The following is a 23,160-nucleotide window of genomic DNA, read 5'->3' as shown; positions in this document are numbered from 1 at the left end:
ATATTTTAAATAATTTTTACAAAATATTGACTTTAGGGATAATCTTTTGGAATCTTTTCTTGGGAATAAAGAATTTAGCTACAGTAGGCTACAATAAAATTTGTAATTTTCTCAAATTGTTTTATTACTATAATGAAAGTAGCAGACAATGGCATTCAAATGAAATTTGATGAAACCACGTTTTCTCTCCACTATAAACAGGCAAGCTACATTGACAGCGAACGATGCGCCGAGATATAGTGACGTCATCAGCAGGAGGATGGAAGCAAGTTATGTAGACTTCGCTTCAGAGCAGAAGGGAGAGATGGCGTCCAGGTCCCCATGAATAAGCAAAAAAAAGAAAAGAAAAAAGGATGCAAGGCAGATAGCCAAAGGACAGGGCGCCGATAAGGAATTTAACATCGCTATCTTTTCACCCAAAATATCTTCAGGACTAAACTGCATCTGATTGCTTCATAAGGATCTTACATAGGCGTGGGTGTTTGCAATATTTACTTGTCATTGCTCTGTTTTCATCCTCGTCCGGTCACCGGGTGGGGAGGGTTCGCCTTTTGCTACAGCTGTTTCTACCTCCGCCTCTCGTCGAGCCAACGTTGAGACGGCGAGACAGGACCGAGTGAGTGAGGGGCGATGGCTGCTGGAGGAGGATGCGGGGAAACCGTGGATCAGTACCGGGCGGAGGTAGATCGGCTGACCCGAGAGCTTGCGGAAGCTAACCGTGAGAAGATACGGGCGGCGGAATGCGGTCTTGTGGTGCTGGAAGAAAACCAGACCCTGAAGCAGCAGTATACTGATCTGGAAATCGAGCAGGAGGCACTGAAGCGAGAGTTGGAGCAGCTGCAAGAGGTAGACAATTGAACCGTTCATTATCAATCAGTGAGTGCTGTCATCGTCTGATACATAACGAGGCGGCAGTTTGAACTTCACTAAGTGTTGCTCGCTCAGAGTGCGTTAGCACTACTGGAATACACGTACGATTTATTTTTTATTGGTGCTGTGATTGTGAGCAAATCTGTACTGAGTCCCGGCCAGGTCGGGGACAGGGCAGGGCCAGATATTTCCGAAATTGAAGCTTATAGCGAAAGCTTAAGTTGGTGTGTCAAACGAAAAGATGCTCTGCTATTATCAGTAGGATTCATCGTGCTTTTTGCCTGTTTTCTTTTTCTTCTCTTTTTTTTTTCTTTTTATTTTGGGTTTGTGCATGAAGGGTTATCTAGCCTTTGAAATCCCATGGGTAGATGTAGCCTAAGCACGCAGGTATGCGCATCCCTGGTGCAGTGGAAGCCCCGGCAAACTACACAATGCCGTTTGTCTGCAGGAATACGAATCTATCGTGGATTTGGATACACAGCGTGAATTTCTCCAGCGATTTTTTTTCCATTTAATTTTGCGTTGTATGGTTTATTTTTAAGGGCGCGTACTTATGCCAATGAACCGTTTCTGCGGGGACGGTTACTTGTGGACGGCTTTGTCATGTTTTTCTTGAAGTCGGCATGGGCCAGACTCAGACAAATAGGCTATGTAAATCTGGCTAATGCTGAAGAGGGTATTTTCTGTTGGGTTCTCTGTTTAGGTGATCAATTTTTGTGTGTGATTGAAATCTGCATAACTTCACTTGACACACATCTGCCCCTCACATTCCAGGCTGTTATATGGTGTCATTACAGTTGCCTTCATTTTTAACTGTGCATCATGTAGTGTAGACCACCCAAGGTCTGTGTGGCACCATCAAACTTCAGGTTTCCCTTGACAGCATGGTTTCCATTGGCAGAGAGGGTATAGGCCATATAAATGTTTTTAAGGTCTGCAGATCTGTGAAGCATCATACAAGAATCATAATGTTTCCTGTACACTATAGAGAGCAGGCAGTGAACCTTTATGTTGTGTAGTTACACTGGTGTGATGTCACACAAATATTGCCAGTGATGAAAGTGGGCTTATGGAGCCCAATCCGGGAAGATCAGTGATGCCTTGATCCAGCCTTTTCATTAAGCCTTTTCATAAAGAATCTGTGGATCCCAGGACAGGATCGTCCTCTTTAGCTCTGTTGAGTCAGCTCATTACCTTTGTCCTCCTTTCTGACACATCCACCTGTCTAACCAACTGGTGGCCATACTGTATAATACACTCTTCTTTATATGTTGCCATCTATTTTATACCATGTTATCGATAGCACTATAGATATTTTAACTACAGACCTCATCATATTGTTAAGATAAGGGCTATTAGACAGGGTGTAGCAGGACATTCTGACTCATCAAGGGAGTATGTGAGGTAATGTGAGTGTGCAGTGGAGTGGGAGGTGGGGGTTAAACAGGGGTCTGTGCTTGCATGTGTATGTTTTTGGTGTGAAATGTATTTGTTGGCCTGTAATTTCACAAATGCATAGTGGTCCTGCCAAACCTTTTGGCTAGTGTGCTTTGAGTTTTTCCTAGTGATTTTGCAGACAAAAGAGGGGGACAGAGCCAGCTTGTATTTCACAGTTAGCCCTTACTCTGATTATAAGAGATGTCTGACTCTCTGTTTGACAGTTACACCTCCCAAAATGTCATACCTAAGCAGTACGGGGGTGAGTGGCTAATAAAGGAGCAAGCAAAGAAGAGGGAGGGCGGGAAGATGAGGCAGGGAGAAAAACAAAAGCGAAAGAGCAAGAAGGGGAGAGCCAGAACGAGAGAGAGAGGAGATTTTTTAATGGCTGCAGGGAAGATTCTGGATGGAATTCAGCAGTTTGTTGAATGTACTGCACTGTAACAGCCCTGGAGTATAACAGCCCAGCTTTGAGTTTTATACACAATGCATGGCTAAGTATTTGCTGCCAATAAGTAGAAGTTACCATATTTAATTGTAACTTTAAAATGTTATGTTCAGTTTTTGCATGGAAATATCCACAGCTGATGAACAATTCATTTGCGCAACTTACATTAGTTTTACAGAGCGTGCTGTTGGATTATAGAATCAACCCAAATACTGACATGAAGGGCTGTGTCTGTTTTTTCTAATAATAGTACAGCACAACAGGCAGTTTCCTGGGAAAAGGTCATAATTAAGTGAAGTCTAATCTCCTGGAGTGGTACATTAATTTGATGTGGCGCTACTGCATTCCTAAAAGGCAAACACTTTTCATGCATTGGATGCTCTTCTGTTTTTTTCTTGTGGAGACTTTTTATTTTTTACATTCAGTTAGATGGCACCCAATTTAATCTTATTTTAGCATGGCTATTTCCATTTTTTATTTCCTGTGTTGCTGCATTAATTTAGAGCTATACTGAAGAATATCATTCAGCACAGACCCAAACATTTTCCATCTAGCCTTCATTACTGTTGCCACCCTCGCTGCCCCCCCCCCCCCCCCCCCAAAAAAAAAAAACTTTGTTTTCACTCCAAACTTTACTTTATGAATTTACAACAAATTAATTGAATAATGAACTAATTCACGATTCATTGAGCTGTGCGCTCTGTTATTGATTGCTGGCTCTTTTTATACTGGCTGACAATTCGCTGCACATGCATTTGTCAATTATGCAAATGCATTCCCATGTTCCTGCATTCATCCATTTGTGTATTATTGCCAGCATGCAGGTAGGCAGGCAGCGGGCAGCCACTGAGAGTGCATGCTCATCAAGGTCAGTATGCAGGATGCAGGATGCAGCAGCTGAAAGGCAGACAGGCTTCTGGGTAATAAGACTGGCTGGAACACAGTGGGGAACGTTAATGGTGCAGTGACAGGACACCGTTCTGACCCTCAGGGGTCTTGCTCAGACGCAGAAACGATGTTCACCGTCGCCTACGGAAGAAAATAATTTAACTTTCCATCAGGCGTAGGTGGGACAGTCTCTGGAATATTGGAATGAAGGGGTAAGGGGGTGAACACAAGAGCACTTAAACAGTCTGGAGGTTTATTTAGGTGAATATTATTTCTGTTATTTAAAAAAATGAAACATTTGGCCTACAGCCCATTCTTTTTATAGCCTGTCCCAGCTTTGTGAAGCTTAACCTTGTTTTTTTTTTTGTTAAAGTGCACTTTTGCACAATGTTTTTGACATGCTTTCATGTAACAGAAGCTGAATAGAAACCTCAGATGCAGATCAGACTGGGTGGTAATCTATCAGAATCAGAGTTAAGAAGCTTGGGGATCAGACTCCATGATTGGAGGTGTTTATTTTCTCAGTGTATGGGATTAATTCTTCTTTCCCACCCATAATCTTAATCCATGGCCAAGGGGAACCACATCAAGCCTGTGCAAATCATTTAATTATTTGTGTCCTTGTTTTTAGGTTTGAAATCAAGATGTAGCCTTGGTTCGCTCCAAAACCCTTTGTCTTTAGTATGTATTTTGTATGAACACAATTTAGGTGAAAAACGCATGTACATATGCATGAATGAAAAAAGTGCATAATCTAGGCTATAGGATCATAAAAAATAACATGCTGTACAATTTATTCAGTAAACTACTGTATATCCGTGTCTGGACGTACAGTACATTATTTGTATTAAGATATTTGAAACGCATGACATAACATTTTTAAAATTCTAGACTGAGTAGTGCTTTATTTGGTGTATTTGTGTATGTAAAATTAAATATTATGCAGTCTTGAATCTTGCTCTCCATCACAGATTTCCTTTGTTACTTGAATAATTGTTTACTGGAGTCCAATATGAGGCTGGTAAATATTCTGTGTCAGTTGTCTGTGTTCTTCTCTGTGTAATTATTGTGCTGTATTGTGGGTAAACTCACTTCTGACAGTTTTTTGCTCTGTCCTTGGCAATGATCTCTTAGCCAAAGACAGATACTACAATACTTAGGCTTAAGTATTTCTTATTTGCATTCCCACAAAGCTAGCTTTAAACTTCATTTACATGGAAAGTACTTAATCGATTAAAAAATTCAGATATACCACCAGAAAATGTGCTACAAGCTTTTGAGCAAGATGCTCCCCTAATTGATTCGTTTAAGTTTGCTTTTTGTTACCTCACTTTGGTAAAGAAATTAAAAATCCATGAATTATCCATTCTGAATTCACCTGCATTTTAATACTCTCCTCTTGCCTGAATTTAGTTTTTATCTGTGCAAAGAGTGAATATCTAGCAATATGTTAGCAACCAGCGAAGTGATGAAAAGGTACATACATGTTAAAGAATTCATTTTCATGCTTACTAGCACAAAGGAGGATCTGTGGGCTTGACAGTTCTTTAAAGAAGTGTAGGTCGCATCCAGCAGCTATTAAGATAAATTCAAATGCAAAAGAGCGGGGCTATATAAGGAGAGACAGTGGGAGGTGGGCCCGGCATCAAACCCCTGTCTGGCTCAAAATCCCAGTTATGCTGGGATTTTTCAATAGGATTTTGTGTGGAAACAACAACAAAGACAGTAAGATGAAAGACATTAATTTGGTCTACGGTTCTTAAGGAAACCATTTGTTCCCTTCCCACTCTGTTTTAACTGTCCCCCTCAGTATATGCAGCGCATTAAAAAGCCATGACAGCACACTCAAGCACACGGGCGGGGTCTGTGGGGGATCACGCACATACCCACTCTAAATTATATATATGCACAGTTATAGATGTATGCCTTCCTTCTCTCTGACCTTCATCGCTCTGTCGCTGTGCCGTCACAATGCATGGCCTTGCAGGGTGTTTATTTGCCATTCGCAGAGGTGTGTTTTCAAAGGTGGCACTTTCCATCCATGCCTGTTATGTGACAATTAGTATTATTTATGCCCCTTTGCCGTTTCGTCTCACAGTTTGAAGTCTGCAGTGCAGTGCACGTCCCGTTGTTCACACAGAGAGTGTCTCATTTTTATCCAAAAGATCCTGAGTTTTTTTTATTCGATCTTATTCGTTTTTTTTTTAAGCCTTGAAATGGGATGTGTGTGAGACAGTCTTAGAAAGCCTTTTTATATAAGGCTTGTTTTTTTTATTTTGTTTTTAACTGAAATTAGACGCCGGTGGCGTCAGAAGTGATCTTGGAAGCCCTTTCCCTTATACAGTGGGGAAAAGCCAGAAGGGCTGAGATGCTCAGATCAGTTTTTTTCTCTGTGGTGCCTAGTGGTTCCTGCTCTGAGCAGGAGCAGATGGGAGATGGATGGGGCTGATATGGGGTTCTGTCTGGGCAAGATGCTGAGCAGGCAGATTTAGGCTCTTAGCTACAGCCCTTTTCTTCGGCTTTTCCATCTCTCTCTACTCTCATTTTAATTTATTTGGTTGGTTAACTTACAACTTAACTTATTTCACATCTGTCTACTGTACAACTCTGCCCTAAAAATCAGCAACGTTATCAGCAATATTGGCTAAATCATTATCACGACTTGTCATGAGCTTAACATGGCACACAAATGCACTTAAGGTTTAATAAATCATGGCTGCTAGATATTTACACTGTACACCAGGGGAACAGTCATTCCAAGGCTACGTGTTGCCCCTGAGGTCTTTCATCAGTGCTGGACAGCCCTGGTCCCTGTGGGACTTCCTAGCCTGCCTTCCTTCTGGAGTCCTGGTGACTTTATTGGGTCAGATGAAATTCTTCCTGGAGACCAACTGTATGTGGTAGAGTCAATGCTCCTCCCACATCTTTCTGGTGTCTTGGTGGTTAAAGGTTAAAAACAAGATGAAGATGAAGCTTATTCTTTTCTTTTTTTTTTTGCTTTGATGTCTTGGTTCTTCTCTACTGTAAGGGAAAAATGAGAAATTAATTTTTACATATATTTACTTGCTTTTATATAACCATAAGAAATCATTTAAATTGCTTTTCTGTCTAACTGAGAAGTATTGGGAGTGCATAGCCCCTCTCGCGCGTGTTTCTGTTTTTCACAGAAACCTGTCCCTGTACTGTATCATTGTTTTTAGTCACTGTGACATGTTAGCCTTGAAGAAGTCAGAACTTCTAAACAAGTCCATATCTCAGAAATAACCAATCAGAGATGAGCTGCAAAATTGCACTACGTGCAGTTTGAGACAGACAGATTTTGGGAAAATTCCAGAACACGCTTTTCACCCACTTTCAACTGTATAAAATAAAGGACTTTATTTTTTTTCTGTTGTGCCACTGTGTGGATTCTCCTATTCCTGTGTAAGTCTGTTGGACTCTTCTCACCGACCGGGGGAAATGAAGGTAATTTCCACCACACTACCTATCCCAGGCTGCAGCTTCTGTCTCTTTGCTACCTTCATAGATCCATATACATAAGTATTTTTACTGTGCTTGTTATTTAATGTGGCTTAAAGGTGAACTTCAGATGAATTAGTTTGTACTTTTTTGTATTGATTTTCCTTTGTTGCTCTTATATTTGTGTGTCTTTGAGTGTAAAACTCAACCAATCATGATAGGGGAATGTGCAGGGACTGATAAGGGGAAGGTTGTCTTCCTGTACAGGGTGGTGAGTAATGAAGGACGTAGCGCGTATCTATGCCTCGATCTGAGTCACCTGTCAACGCAACCTGATTTACCAACCACACCGGCGATCGATTTTCAGCTCTGCTCACCTCATTCTTTTATCCATCTGCCACGCAGCAATGCGGGAGTCATCTTCAGCCTCCTCAGCGCCGTGGCGCAGTAGCGTAGCGAGACGAGCGGCTCCAGCACCCGCAGCCCTACATCTCCCAGTACACCGTTTTTATTCAACTGGGGCTATCAAACAGCGCTTTAAATTCTCAGTCATCCTCAGCTGTGACCAGGACAGGTGTGCACACCTACACATTGAACATCTGTTGAGGGAAATTAGTTAATTCTCTGAAATCTCTCTGATAGGCAAGCCCATATTTGGAAGTGTGTGATATCTGACATTTGTCAGATATCACACACTATCACTATCACAAGTGTGTGATATCTGTTTATTATTCACTGTAATTCAGGATGTCCAAATAGAGATGGTTGATATCAGTGGAAAATTTAGTACCGGAGAATTGTGCATATTCCATGTCACTGGACCCAACATTAAAACTTGTTGTGAAGAAATACATGTGGGGCTTAACTTTTTCAAAATGATTGACACGTCATTCTTCAAGCAGCTCATGGAAGTTGAGGCATAAGGGAGGGGTCATTTTTCATTTTCCGCAGCATCGTCATTTATTGTGAGAGCACGGCTACTGTGCACGTGACCTCTGTTCAACTTCACTTTGCTGGACTTGAAAGCCGCAGACGGTCTTTGAGCTCTTGCCTGACGGGTGCGATATGGCAGCTGAAACCCTTACGCTAGAACTGATGCAGTATCTCCCTCAGGTAGAAAAAGGAACTGGTCTTCAATTGCATTTTTGTTGTATCCTTTTCAATGAATATCAACTAGATCTGCGGAGAACTCAAAATGTGTTCTGAGACCTCTGTGGCAATATCGGTAGTTTACACCTCATCTTCTCTCTCTTTTGTAAAGCTCACATTGACAGAGACGGAATTCAAACTGTGCTCGCTGGATTTAGTTTGCTGAACAATCTGTTCTACATCTACCTGCTTTTTATTTTACTGTAGCTGCCGCAGGTAGTTCAGTTTGAGATTCCTGCAGCACGCACTCATGAATGCTCAATTAAGCCCTGAACTTGACAGTTAAATTTGTATTCTCCTTTGGTGTTTATTTGACAGTTTTATATCATTTTCAGTGAATTAACTGGGTGTAGCTTCACGTTTGCCAAAGACACTGAATCTCCTCTTAGTGGGCTGCTAGAGGCGGTGGGGTGGGGGGGGGGGGGCTGTTGAGGGTGAGGGTGATGGTGAAATGAGTCTCTGGTTATGCACCTCAGGAGTGGTAATGACAAAATGCCAAGTCAGCTGCAATGGGCTGAGTTCCCTGGCCTTGTAAAACTATCAACTGGCGCAGCCTCAAGTGGCATGGATTCACAGCTACCCCACGGCTTGTATGATGTCATTTTCAGATGGATTCTCTCTCAACAGCAGGCAGGATAGGCTGCCTTGGTGTAGTCCAGTATGTTAGTTTGGCCTATGAATTACATTTGGGTGTGTCATTCTTGCATCCATTATATTACATTACATTCAGGCAAGGTGGAGGTCCCATTTGATTTGAGCATGAATTGAATTGTTTGCTTCTTTGTTTGCTGTGCCCGCCTATCAACAGATAGACATTTGTGCATGAATTTCAATGGAGCATGGTAAAGTGAATTTTGAGATGCCTGCCCACCCTTTGAGTTCCATTCTAGTTTCCCGGCAAAGAGGCTGTTGTTGCCGTGAAGGAGACCTGCTTGAAAATGAGGTCACAGTTATCGGCAACCGTTCTCCTGGGTCTATGACATCAACACTGTGGTCCCAGCCAAAACTGGCCTGTGGTGAGCCTAGGCGGTAAAGTCACAGCACAACAGGCTGGATTAAAATACTGTATTTCTGACTGGATGCTGTAGCAGAGGACAGGGAATACAACAGTGTTGTATGCCACAGCAAAATTGCTTCACAACATTCCTCACAACAGTCCCCACAGGTCCTTCCTGTAGGCATGTGAGATGGAATGCATAAAATTGGAAAACAATGGCAGAAATAATCATAATGCACTGCTGTGTCAGGGGTTTAGAATGTAGCCCATTGGTCATGCAGAGAGCTGCTGTTTCAGTTATTTAAAATGGATGACAAATCAGACTCACTCCCAACCTTGGTTATATTATGCATGTGAATACCTATGGGCCTCCTCATTTGGATCTGTGTTAGTCTGCATATAATGTCTGTGACTGGCAGTGTTAAAGCGACTATGTTGGTACTTATTACCTCACTCTGATAGCATGAGTATAGCCCTGTGTTGTCAGCGCTTGTTGCTCATCTCGGGTAGCAGGAATCCAGATTTGTGTGTTGAATGCGCATCTGTGGCAGCTTGACTGTTGCTCTGAGTGTCTGTACTTATAGCCCACTGGTGCCATTGTGTAATCTCTTACTCGCTGCTTTTCTGTTTGCCATCCAAGTTACATTAATAGACCTCTTGCCTAAGACTGCAGCCTCATTTTGCTCCTGGTGATTTTGATAGCGCAACAGTGTAAACACACTTGTTATCCATAATCTTTTGAGACACTATGAGTGGGTGAAAGGATTTGGAGATTGTTGGTCAAACGGGACATAGGAGGAGACATGGACGCAAAGCTGTAGCATGTGGAACCAGCCATTCACAGACAGATTATAGACAACGGGTCGACAGCTTGTAGAACCGTCGCCCATTTTTGAAACTGCAGCACGTATGTGTGGCTGAAGACACAAGGGTTACTGTACCCTATTCTTTCAGGCAGTGAATCACGGAATACATCCGGAATGTTCTTTTCTTATTTCACCCAGAAGGTTGAGGTGACTTTTGCCTGTAAAATCCAGGGGGGCAAATAAATACTGAATGATGAGAAGCACTTAGTGAAAGCCAGCTGCAATTTCCTCTGAGGTTTTTATTTTACCCCAGAGAATGAGCTGGATTCTGCCCTGTTTGATTGTAAAATAAAAGAGAGCAAATGAATACTGAATGACAAGAAGCATTAAGTGAAATCCATCTTTGCTTATTGTGACTTCAACAATGTAACATAAATGTCCAGCTGAAAACAGGAACAATTTTTAATCTTCTTGATATTTTGCATGTCATATCTCTTGCTCGTTCTGTCTCACTTTATTTGCAGTTACATCAGCTTCATTAACCTGAGTTTCTCTGCCATTTTAAAGCCTGCATTTTCATAAACAAGATGGAAAGTTCGACCTGGACCTTCAGTCCATACCTCCCTGTACTATGAATTATGAATTCCATGGAAAATCTGACTGCAACCACTTTAGCGTCTATGCTGGAAAGCCTCTATCTGGTGAAAGTCAAAGGAGATGCAGTTTCATTAATAATGTATAGTAATCAGTGACACCAGGCTTAGTCTTTAGTTGGCCCCTTTCCTGATGTTATATATTATGTTATTTTATATCTGAACAAATGAAATTACTTTAGCACATGGTAAAGGTGCTAGCTCTGAGGTAGAGCCCTATTGCCTCATCTCCATTTGACGTCTGGGCTGCATTGGCAGACTTTGGCTAGAAGTCCACAGCAGCCAAACACGGTTGTCTTCATCCCACTTTGGTAATGTGGGCTTTTTCAACTTTAGATATTGCTAGGGTTATTGCAGCTATAAGCATTAGCTACTCGCTGGACTCTCGTAGGCTCTTGTCAGTGAGAGGTGCAGGTCTCTTTCATTTGGTGGTAGCTCGCCTGTAGTAGGTAATACTCGGTTAGCTGAAGTACCCCTTTTCCCCCCATGGGTGGCATAGTGCTAATAGTGCTAGCAGTATCAGTATTACTAGCATAGTACTGTTTTTCTCGCAATAGGCTATATAATCAAACATGGAAGGCCAGTAGGTTCTCAGAATACACTCCCTAAAAAGAATGCTCTTTTCTTAGAATTAACATGTCAACACTTCAAAAACAAATGTAAGTTCTGTAAACGTTACCCCGCCCCTGTTTCATTACATTTGCTTCCATTTGTAGTCTTTCCTTGTAATATCACACCACATTTTCACAGAACATCCCGCACTTCATATTTCTAGCATATCAAGTAGTCGCCAGAAGTATCTCCCTTTCACAAAGAAAGTGAGGAAAGAGCTGATTTTTTATTCAAATTACAGAAAGATGTATGAAGAGTGTGTGATAGAGGGAAATGGGGAGAGCAAGAGCAAAAGAGAGAGGGAGTGAGACCAGTGAGCGATTACATTTTTTCCCTTCCTACCTTTTCCTCTGTTTTACGGGAACAAAGGGAGCCCAAGGGTTCTAGCCTAATCAAGAGACATCTGTGGCTGTAAATCCCCCTTTTCTGGCTGGAAAGAAGGAAAGCAACAGGGGTACCTATTATTTCTCCCCCGCCCCCACCCCATCATCACAGGGTACTACCAATAGCGGTGGACGCCTGATGGGACCCCACCTCTGCACCCTGCCCTCTCCCCTTTCTTCTCCAGGAATACGGTTTTTGTGTCCCAGAGGAGGGGCTTAGTATGAAAGGGAAAAGCACATTGATTTCCCCTCCTTTTGCAGAATATATTGGGTTTGAGATTGGCTGTGAGGGTCCACACACACACACACACTCACGCATGCACTCACCTAGAGGCATGGACATGCTCCAAAATGTGTTTATGTGTGATATGCGCTCACCCTTTGTGGTGCAGAGAGATGTAGCAGCCAAGGTGACCCTAGTTCAAGTCCTTTTGTGGGTGATAATGTTGCCTCTTTCCCACTCACACATATATTCAAATATTTGTGTATGTGTGTGGGTGGGGAACAGTAGGATGAAATTTGTTATTTTTGCTATGTAACTAAGGCATTTGGATTTGAGATCAAAATATGAATATGAGACAAAAGTATAGACAATCAGATTTTGATTCAGGGTATTTACATGCATATACTGTATGTTTTACCATTTTAAAGGAACAGCTCTTTTTGTGTTGAGTCACCCCATTTTCAGCTGTGAAAAATGAAGGTAACAGATGTCTGACAGGTGTTAACTGTTGCTGAGGTGTCTCCTTTTGCATGGATTGCTCACACATAAAAGAGCAGTGGGTGTCTGGTCTTGGTATTAGCCTTTGTTTTCCTCTGTGGAGATTGCATTTGGAGTCAGACGGCATACGCCATCACGAAGACCAGAGGACTAACTGTGGCTGAAAAACAACTCATCTGAGCGGACAAAAGAATCCATTAAGAAGGACAGCGCATGAACAGTAGTTAAGAGCTACACTTCTAGGATGGAGGAAGGATCGGAAGGGATGGAGGAAGACGGAGAGAGGGAAAGAGACATCAGAACCGCGTGGCCCACGGAAGTAAAGCCATCAAATGTGTGGAGGTGCTAATAAGAGAGGGTCACTGCATATTAATTAAACAGAGGGGAAAGGGTGGGGGAGGAGAGAGGGAGAGAGAGGGGTGGGGAGAGAAGAGCTAGACTGAAAGAAAATAGAAAGTGAGTCACTGTACAACACTGTGGATATGGTCTCTTTTTTCCACTTCAGCTGGGTTGATTGAGCCCTAGAGAATGGGGAGTGGTGCGCTGGCTGTAGAGGGGCATGTATTTTTACCCCACTGCCATTTTGCCGCCCTGAACCAGCACTACCTTGTTACTACTGGACCGCTAACTCCAGATTTTTTCTCTCGCCAATCCCGGTCTGCGGGAAAGCGCCTCGGGGCGTTTTTCTTCAGGAGGGAGGGGTGAGGTGGGGGGATTTTTTGTTATTTTTGAAGGAGCCGCTCTGCTGCGGGGAAAAATGATTCCTGAAAGAGCGGTAAGCCGGCAGGCGCGGAGGGGCCGGTATCGATCAGTGCCCCACTTTAGCCGTGCCTCCCGCAATCTCAGGAGACGCCGCGGGGAGCGGGTACGCTTTCATATCGAAAGTGTTTACGTCGTCGCAGTCGCACCCGTCTGCGGCCAGCCTCCGTACGCACTGCAGGCTCTCACCTACGATGTGCAGTACATTCAGGCACTTTCTGTTCGTTTTTGACCGTTGTTATGTTAACCATATATAGTGTACATACAAACTAATAGTGTGTGGAATTCAGTTTTTGTAATCATTTGGTAGTTCTATATTTTGGCTGTTGGAAATCACATTTGTGCTTGTTAACTGGCAGTGTTTTTTTCCAGTAGTTCGCATATAATTTGTGAGAGACAGAGAATGGAAGATAGATGCACATGTGTGTTTCTATAAAAATGATGCGTCTGGGAGGAAGGGTCTTGAAAAATGGTCCTGGAGGGAGGGGGTGGATGGATTGATGATCCAAAAACCATTTTTGACCTTGAATGGAATCACAATCCACTCCCCTCCGCCCCATGCTGTCACTCAATGGAGTTTAATATTCAGCTCAGGTCAAGGTCATTCTCGCAGACAGTGTGACACACACACACACACCCCCAACCCCCCATTCAGGAAAAATAACCCACAGGAAGTGACATTAAAACACCTCCCCCTTGATTATACAGATTAAACATGAATGAGCAGCTGCTCATTACTTTTTATTAATTGTATTTTTTTTAATCATTTTTTCTGGCTGGTTGTTTCACAGCTTCTGTGTATCCCATGACAACCGGGTAATGTTATGTTACCGGTGTTAACCAGATGACTGCATTCAGAGTGACTGTATTCAGAAAATGTACTGTACATTTTTTTAAATGCCATCTTCTTAAAATTCTGAATCTAGGTTACAGCAAGGCTCACTGAAATGGTTCAGGTTAAGTAAACAGTTGCTCTGTGGAATAGCAGCATTTCCTCCTGGAAGTAAGCCTGTAACCACCTTGTTGCCTGTGTATATCTTTCACCCACTCTGTCTCCCCAAATAGCAGCCATCAGTGAATGTGAGTCTGATTCTGCAGTGTTTTGATAGCTGAAAGTAAGTTTACAACAGAAGCGAAGCAGGATAATGGTTGTGTTGTAGTGTGTATCGAGCCGGCCTGTTTGGAGCTAATGGGGGGGTGCGCTGGCATTATCAGTGGTGTAGAGCGGGACACCCAACCCTCCCTCTGGGCCTGGGGAGCAGTTTTCCGGCTGGGAGGGTGTGGCTCGTATGCTGGCACTGCAGTGTGTCTCTCTCCCCTTTCTCACTCGCTCGCTCCTTCCCGTCACCTCCCTTGCTCTCTCTCTCTATTTATCGCTCATTCTCATTCTTCCCTCAGCCTCAGTGTCCCTTTTCTCTACCTCCCAATTTTTCTACTCTCACTCTTTCTCCCCTTCTTTATTTCTCTCTGCATGTCTCACCTCTCCCGCTCTCTTTCTCTCTCCCTCTCTCATACACACTTTCTCTCTTTTTCTGTCTCCCTCTATCTCCTTCTACTCCCTTCAGTGTTGTCCCATGCCCCATGTTGTCTTTACATTACATTACATTACAGGCATTTAGCAGACGCTCTTATCCAGAGCGACTTACACAACTTTTTACATAGCACTTTACATTGTATCCATTTATACAGCTGGATATATACTGAAGCAATGCAGGTTAAGTACCTTGCTCAAGGGTACAACGGCAGTGTCCTACCCGGGAATCGAACCTGCGACCTTTCGGTTACAAGTCTAGTTCCTTACCCACTGTGCCACACTCCGTCCTAAAGAAAGAATGATTCGCTGCCTGACTGACTCTTATCAGGGCTGTTGCTCCTCATTGATCACTGGGGGCTATTCATCCCTGACACAATCTTACAAGTACATTATCATGCCAGTCATTTCATTTCAGTCAAGAGCAAACAAAAACAAAACAAGAGATACAATTCTTGTCATATCATTAAAGGAAAGCAAGAGTATTAGGTGACAATCATTGTGCACTGTGCATCGGTACAAAAAACAAGTAATCTCCATCCTAGATACATTAAAAAAGACAATGTATCTGGAGAAAATGATAGAGAAAACAGCTAATCCTGAAGCACTGGGTCGTTCCCTTTCCTCTTTGGTGGAATGCAGCAGAGGCATTTTTCTTTTCTGTGCGCAGCAGGGTGGCGCGGCTGTGCTTTCACAGTCAGGCAGCCATAGCGATGGGAGAGCTAGGCTTCAGTACCCTCCATCATCAATGGAGCTACAGGCACCCATGCGCCGTCAATCACCGCTCAGGAAAACACGGTGATTGGTTCAAATCAGCAGCTCACCGAAAGCAGCTGGAAGCTCCACCTGTTTTTGTGAAGTCTTGCTGTCCTGGGTGGCTGTGTGATGCGGTGGGGTGGGGGGGGTGGGGGGCTGCGGATGCTGCAGAGGCACACCCTGGGCAGGAGCCCTGGCAGCTGGCAGGGGGTTGTGTCTGTGGGGCGTGAGCCTGGGGGAGCCAGCTGAGGACACGCACGAATCACAGCGCTTATGGAAGACTAGAAGTGCATGCTGGGAGCAGAGCCCTCCATCATCTGTAATCACAGTCTGATTTACTGCACGTCCATCTGACATAATAGCACAGGCAATCTCTGCAAGCATAATAACACTGAGCCACACCCAGCTCGCCACCACAGTCCCGTGCACGTCTGATTAATGATTCCATATTGCTGCCTGCACTTTGAGGGCTCCAGCCACACAAGGCCCGGTGAAAGAGAGTTCTTACCATGTAAAGAGTGTATTTATGAGTGTATTTATGATCGCCATTAGTGGTTTGACTCGCGTACAGTGCACCTTTAGGGTGAAGCCCAGAGAAGGGCCTTCGTGGCCCTGGCGTGAGAACAGAGCTGCTGATCTGACGGACACACACACACACACACACACACACACACAACCAAACGGCCGAGCCCTGCCACCAACTCCACAAATAAATAAGACGCCCCAAAAAAAAAAGAAGAAAAGAAGCCTGAATTTGCTTGTGAAATGCAGACTTGGCAACATGGCTTCTGACCTTTTTCAGCAATCACACGTGCAAAAAAAAAAAAAAAGCCCAGTGCCATTATGGTAACCAAGGCCAACGGGTAGGATGAAGATTTGACTTGACAGAGACCCCGGTCCAATGTAAATTTAATTGTCCATTATACGAGGCTGCAGTGCCAGCAGAGCAGAGATTGACTGTGGTCAATCCATCCATGCTGTTTCATGTCTCTGTTTGTCAATTAAAATGCAGTATAATCCCAAGTCATTTTAAATATATGCGGTGAAAATGTAAGTGCCCACCAGGGTAATTTTGTATGTATTGGCACATTTTGAATCAAATGAATATTTTATGGGCAAAATAAATTCAAAACTGGACCAGTGTAGTAAAATGTCTGAAGCAGCTGGAAGACTGATGGAAAGGACGAAAAGACTTAAGCTCCGCATTCAAAAAGTATCTGTGTTGAAATTCTGTAAGACGGGGTGGTCCTGAATATATATGTCTAATGATCATTTAATGTATTCCTTCCAGAAATGGTGGCGAGTACATATATATGGCTTGGGCTTTAGCCCCTGTAGAGGCATTAAGAGTTTATATCCAGGATTAAATCACCTCACTCTTGACAGAAAAGCAGTGCCCAGGTTTATTTCTCCATTTTCTCAGACTGAAAGTATAGATGTGGCCGTGATTCAAGGTTCATGTGCAGTCTGCCATTTAATCGCACTGACGAATCACAGACTTAGCGGGGCGGAGCTTCGGGGGGTGGGGGGGGGGGAGCAGCATTAACACGGTCATCTGCTCACGGCCGCGTTTGGCCTCTGGCGGCGCGCCCCTCCCGCGCCGCATTCACACGAAAGCCGCGGCGGAGAGCTGGCTTTGTCTCCGCGGCGACCGCTGACCAGCCTGGCCTTTCAGGCGTCTGTGTGTCGGGGCGACCGTCCAGGCCCCCACCCCCCCCGCAGGCGCTACGGCGGGGCTGAAACATTTGGGCTCAGCCACACGCATTCAAACAGAGCCGCTCTCTCAAAGGGGCGGCCCGCTAGCGCTGTACTGCAGGAGCACTCTGGTGAGAGTTCAGACTGTATGGCAGTGTTGGGTGAACCCCAAGGTTGCATATATTTTCAGTGACGGTTAGAGTGGTACAGTTCTTTTAATCAATTTATGTGAGTCAGTGATTACAGCATATGTTAGCTGCGCTCATTATGCGGTTCATGAGGCCTCACTCTCCCTAGGCCGGTCCCACCATCCCTCAGTCACCTCATGTGGGAAATTGGTCTCTCAGAATTCAGTCAGCAGTTAAGTACAAAGGGCTCCTCACAGTTAATGGATTCTCCGGCTGAAGGCCCAGGGCGAGCATATCCTCGCTCAGTGCTGGAGAAGCCGTACTCGTGCTGGAGTGAACCCCTCTGCCCTTTCAGGAGACCCCTGAAATCTGTCAGTGTCCAAGTTCCACTTCCCCCTCATTCGCCCTCAGCTCTCGTGTAGTAAATTATATTCCCTTTCGGGTAGCACAGCGTGCTAAAAGGAGAAAGCCACTCATTTATTGTATGTCATGTCCTTTCTCCTGACTGGCTAGCCAAGGGCCTGACAGGGGCAGGAGTTTATGATGTTTCACTCTGTTTCTCACACGGCGTAGGTGTTTGTCCGGAGGAGGCCTGTGCAGCATATGTTCTGAGCTGCAGATCCCAGCACGCCGGGCACTCGGGCAGTGATAAATACGCCAGGCTGGACAGCAGCAGCGTGGCACAGCGGCCGACGTCACGCAAATGGGCACGGGCTCCGTGCGGGGCGGGTGGGCACTGGCCAGAAACGGTGACTGTCAGTCTGGGAAATGATCCAGGTGTCCCTCTTATCTGTGGCAGGATGAGCGTACTTTTTTTCCAAATTGAATTGCTTAATCAAGATGCATTGAATAGAGGCTTTATTCTGTCTGACCTTTGGGGTTGGTGCAGATTGTACCCCCAAGGTGGGCGGACACACTGTCTATTCTGTAGTCTGTTGAGGAAGGTGGTTAGCAATCTTTTTGTAGTACAAAGAAGAGTGACAAATTCTGATATGGGACATAAAGTGGGCTGTTAGGAGTGTTCCTGTCAAGCCAGCACATTTCAGTAACCTACACTGGAAAAAACAACCCAAGATAGAACTGAAGTGAAATTTGCTTTGTGTACCGTAGCTGCAGTCATAAATTTACGTAGAGTAAAATATTTAATGAGATTTTGCACTTCATTTATATTTCATCTGAGGGCATAACAACGCACATTTTCCATTTCTCCCTACGTATAGGCCTTCTTATCACCAGTACACTTGAATCCATATTGCTGTCTTAATATTTGACTCCTTTATTGCTGAAATCCAATGGAAACATTGCTCGGAATTTTCACTGAGCTCTGAGGCTAGATTGCTTTTGCACTTTATTTGTATATGGATTGATTTTTATCTGCTTTAACGCTAAATGTATGCATATCGGCTGCCGGAGGGAGCTGTGTTCAGACACGAATGTGAATGGGCACGTCCTGGTGTTAATCCGAGCCAGTCTGCTGAAATTTGATTGGTCCTTCCCACTGACGACAGGATGTTTTAGCAGCTTGTGTCCTCGTTGAGTACAGTTAAGGTCACGCACGTAGAGATGAGAGGATATTTGAATTCTCATCACGCTACGGACTTGCTGTTGAAATTGAACCAGTACAATGCCACAGCCTGCACAGAAAAGCCTTGCCACAACTTGGTTCAAGTTGGAAGGTTTAGTGCGTAAGTGCACTAAACAGAATTTTATGTTAAGAACTATTTACCTCACAGTTACACCCTTAGTAATTCAGTTTGATCATACGCAGTTTTTCCTTTTGTCTCTTTATGAGATTTGAAAACAGTGGGGAGTGGTGAGTGGGAATGGACGATTAGGTGAAACTAATATGGAGACAGAATAGAGAAATTATGATTAAGCACAGGATACTATAATCAGTACTTAAATTCTCACCTTAAGTGGTTGATATCCGTAATATGTCACTCATATTAATTACAATTTTACTAAATGGAACTTTGTGAAAATCTCTTTCTTGCGAAATTACAACAGTTGAGAACTTGCTCAGCATAAATTTAAAAGCCAACCACATGTCACTCATTTTAGCAGCAAATACAGCTGCTCTGATCCCTCTGGGGTAGGGAACTCATTTTATTTGCATTCCCTGCAAGATTGCTAATGGTACAGGCAAGATGAGAGTCCAAAGTCCAAATCCCACAGTTATCTGAGTTCAGTAAACATGGCTACTTCAAATTCAGGCATTGCACTATACCTAAGAGTACACCAAACCTATAAATTCCTAGATGGAGACAGTGCTCTTTTGTAATTTGCCAGTACACATTAGTTGTGTTCACAACAGCTTGGACTTCTGCAACCCTTGTTCGACTTGTATACTGGCTGGCTAATCTGAGTGTGTGAGCTATGGAGTCCATTGTATTAGTTGTGTGCGTATGTGACAGTGCAGTACTCTCTGCGTGTGCACGCCCCTGCAGATTGAGTTTGAAAGAGTGAAGGATGTTAATGTACACTCCACTGCTCCCTCCCTCACAGTCTCCCTCAGGGTTATTGTGGGATTCTTTGGGACTTTCCCCAGGCAGCTTGGCACCGGTCTTGTTGGACCCTGTTGCTGCAAGGCTGTTGTGGTTGCCGAGACAACTTCGTGTGAAACAAATCGCCCCCGCTGTGGAGCGGCGTCCTGGAGCTGGGTCTGCCTGACGCCAGGGGATGTGGACAGAGTTTTTGGATCGGTGATCAAGCCGATGAGCCAGAAGACGCAGGCGCATTCTGTTACGTTCCTCACCCGGCATGGCTGTCACAGCTGTCAAAACCCAGCACTCTCCTGCTTTTACCAGGAAAGTGTTTTTAAATCCTCTCACCACCATCCTCTCCACTGCTTCAGTTATATTAATGGGTTTCTGAAATTTACCAGTATTGTGTGAAGAAATTCCCTCGTCTGCTACATCCATCCACCCCGTGGCTGTCCATCAACTCCCCCTGCTCTCCATCGACCTCCCTCACTCAAACCCTTTTCTCCCACTTTCCACAGGGTCTTCATTACATTAAACATTGTTCCAAGATAGTGTGTCAGAACATCCCCCCTGATCCTCCAGTTCCTGCCCTCCCTTCCCTCAATTACATTAATCACATTGTGAGCTTCCACCCCACCACCCACCCCCATCCACTCCACTCTCCTAACAAATCACACAAACACACACAGCATGAGAGAGCAGCATGATAGAGCCTGCCACATCCAACACATGCCACGGTGCAGATAGCTGCTCCCCATCTCCTTTCTTTCTGTGCACTGCCCCAACCACACTCTGCTGATTCTGCTGCACAAAAATAAATGAACCTGAATAATCCCTTAGTCTTGTGTGCAGATACAAGTCAAATATTTTATTTCAGGGAAGAAAATTATGTTTTAGATGTTAGCATTTTTATTTAGCAATCTGTTGTGTTATAGATAAGTAGATAAACATATCTTTTAAATGTCGTGGAATATGGTGACATACTGTACTTGTACATGCTGTGGTTTTTTTCTGAAGCAACAGTAAGTGTATATTTGTAAACTGAAACTAATAGGGTTTCATCATCAGACATTACATCATCCATTGAGCTGTTGTCAGGCATTTCGATTAAAAGCTTGGAAAGAAGACTAGTTCTGCTGTATCTGCTTTTTGTATACATTTTCCCTATTATAACTAAATTATCATTCAGCATTTTCTTGATGTTTTCGACCTTCAGATCAAATCCAAATTGTCTGGTGTCTGGTCTGGTGACTTTTTACTGCAACTCATGCTTCCTACGCACCCCGCCCCAAATTGTCATTCACCCCTCCCCCTTTCTGTCTGATTTTAGGAATGACTTTGGCTTGGGAGTCCAACTGCTCTCCTGTTGGCTGAAGGGATACAGAGATCGGTTTGATAGACTCCATATTAAAAGTCTGAGGGCTTTGAGCTCCTGACTTCAGAGTGATAAATTCCTGACGTGATGCTTCTTCCCTTGAGATAGCTAGACTATATTGATTACATTAATTATTTCAGAGATAGACTAAAACAGACATGAATACAAATAAGCTGACCATTAAAAACATACCCAGGAAGAGAGATTTTGCCCATATGTGTCTCTCTCCATGGTGCTGAAATTCTGATAGCAGTACTGCAGTACACCATCTGGGATAATTTTGCTGGCTATGCATTCACTCAGCGCATGCTGCACAGGTTACCATATCAATAACACTACCATCCGCTCCACATTAGCTGTCCATTTAAATCCAGAGCCTGAGTCAGTCTTTATTAAAGATCTCATAGCAGAAATGTGAAATGATCATCATTGTGGCATTTTCCCTGTTCCCTTAATTAAAGTCTGATTATAATGACAATAAAGTGGCGTAACATAGTCATGTAGTGCTGGGCATTAAAATAGTTGTTTTTTCATTCATAATTAGATAATGAAATGTTTGCCTTTGACTTTGCCTCTCACTTGAGAACTAACTGCACATGAATTGAAAAATGTATTAAGTCTGCTTGACCACAGTTCCTTATTTTTGGAGACAGATTAAATCTGCAGTAAGATAAACTCCCAACAGCACTGTGCTCTTTAGACGCAGGTATTCATACTCTGTACCTTCCTTTCTATCTTCAAAGTCCTCACTCTCTAACTGCAAAATGGTGGTTTACATTTGATGTTTCCATAATCCATACTGTATATAAACAATGCGTATTAAATGATAACTATGGCTCTATATTTTTCTCTTTGTTATTAGTAATGTGCATCTCTCTGAAGCCCTTGCTAACTATCGCAGAAGTGCACAGTCTGGTCCCTCTTAAGAGGAATGCCTTCAACTTTGCTCATCACACTCAATTTAATTGGAGCACTCTAGCTTGTGGGCTTTATCTCTTTCTGACCTGGCCCTAATGCATGTGTTATTGACTAGAATGGGCAAGTGGCAGCCTCAGGACACAAATCAGAACTACATTTTCTGCAGATTATATTATATCGGGGTCCCCCTTTTGTGAGGACTCATCTGCCTCGGATGAAGCGAGGCAAAGCCATCCGGTAAGATGGTAAATTGGATTGGTAGATTTACCGTTTGCTGCTTAAACATGCATTTACAATATTCTTCATCTTCTGCACATACATTTGAGACTGCAATCAGATTTAATCAAATTCTTCATTTCGTGGACGGAAGACAGACGAGCTGATTGCAATCCGGCTTGAAAGCAATATGTACGGCCAAGGTCCCAGAGAAAGGTTCCTACTAATGGGCCTTTTTACCGCCGATGGTCTGCACAGTGCATCTTTGAGGACGACTCGAGCTCAAGAGCTCTCCTTACAGTCACTGTGCCACTGTGTCAGCTCTCCTTTGAATAGCAGGGCACAGATGGAGACGCCGGGCAATGCGGGCTGCCCCCTCCTGGCAGCGACGGGGCCCCGTTCTCCATCTGTTCGGAGCGCCGGGTCCCCGCGCGCGGTGGCGGTCGTACATCGTGGCGTCCCCGTCACGTTCGCGGGGGCCCCAGCTGCACCCCAGAGCGGCCCCCCTGTACCCAAACAGTGCCAGCAGCTTCCATTAAAATTGTGGCTTTAAAGTGACTCGCACTGGCCCAGAATTAATTGAGGCTTTTCTGCTGGGTCGCCTCCCTTCAGTAGCTAATTGCAAAAGCGCTCCATTTCCCCTGAGGGAGAGGAACCTGGGCCCTGTGACAAATGTAAACAAAGCAGGGTCACATGTGATTGCCTGTGCCAGTGCTGGTAAGGAAACATCACAGATTTGATTGAATCCCCAACCTCGTCTTTTATGTAACGTAATTATTTGCAAAGTGCTGCATATTCATTGGTTGCTATTCATATGTTAATGGATTACACTGGATTCAGTGTAAAAAAAACTGTTGTTAATGTCAGTGAATTGAT

General features: G+C 43.9%; 1 protein-coding gene across 4 annotated transcripts in view; it reads left to right on the top strand.

Moving 5' to 3' along the window:
- The first annotated feature begins 237 nt into the window (after window positions 1-237).
- The window catches only part of bicd1a (bicaudal D homolog 1a), a 51,938-nt gene continuing 29,015 nt past the window's right edge, over window positions 238-23,160 (top strand). For all 4 annotated transcript variants that reach the window (XM_064342930.1, XM_064342929.1, XM_064342931.1 and 1 more), the window contains exon 1: window positions 238-846. In XM_064342930.1, coding sequence (XP_064199000.1) covers window positions 631-846 — 216 coding nt within the window. In that variant the 5' untranslated portion in view covers window positions 238-630. The remainder of the gene's footprint in view (window positions 847-23,160) is intronic.

Source organism: Anguilla rostrata, chromosome 7 (assembly GCF_018555375.3).
Source record: "Anguilla rostrata isolate EN2019 chromosome 7, ASM1855537v3, whole genome shotgun sequence".
Taxonomy (NCBI): domain Eukaryota; kingdom Metazoa; phylum Chordata; class Actinopteri; order Anguilliformes; family Anguillidae; genus Anguilla; species Anguilla rostrata.
The sequence above is the reverse complement of the archived record's forward strand: the minus strand, read 5'-3'. Positions and strand labels throughout refer to the sequence as shown.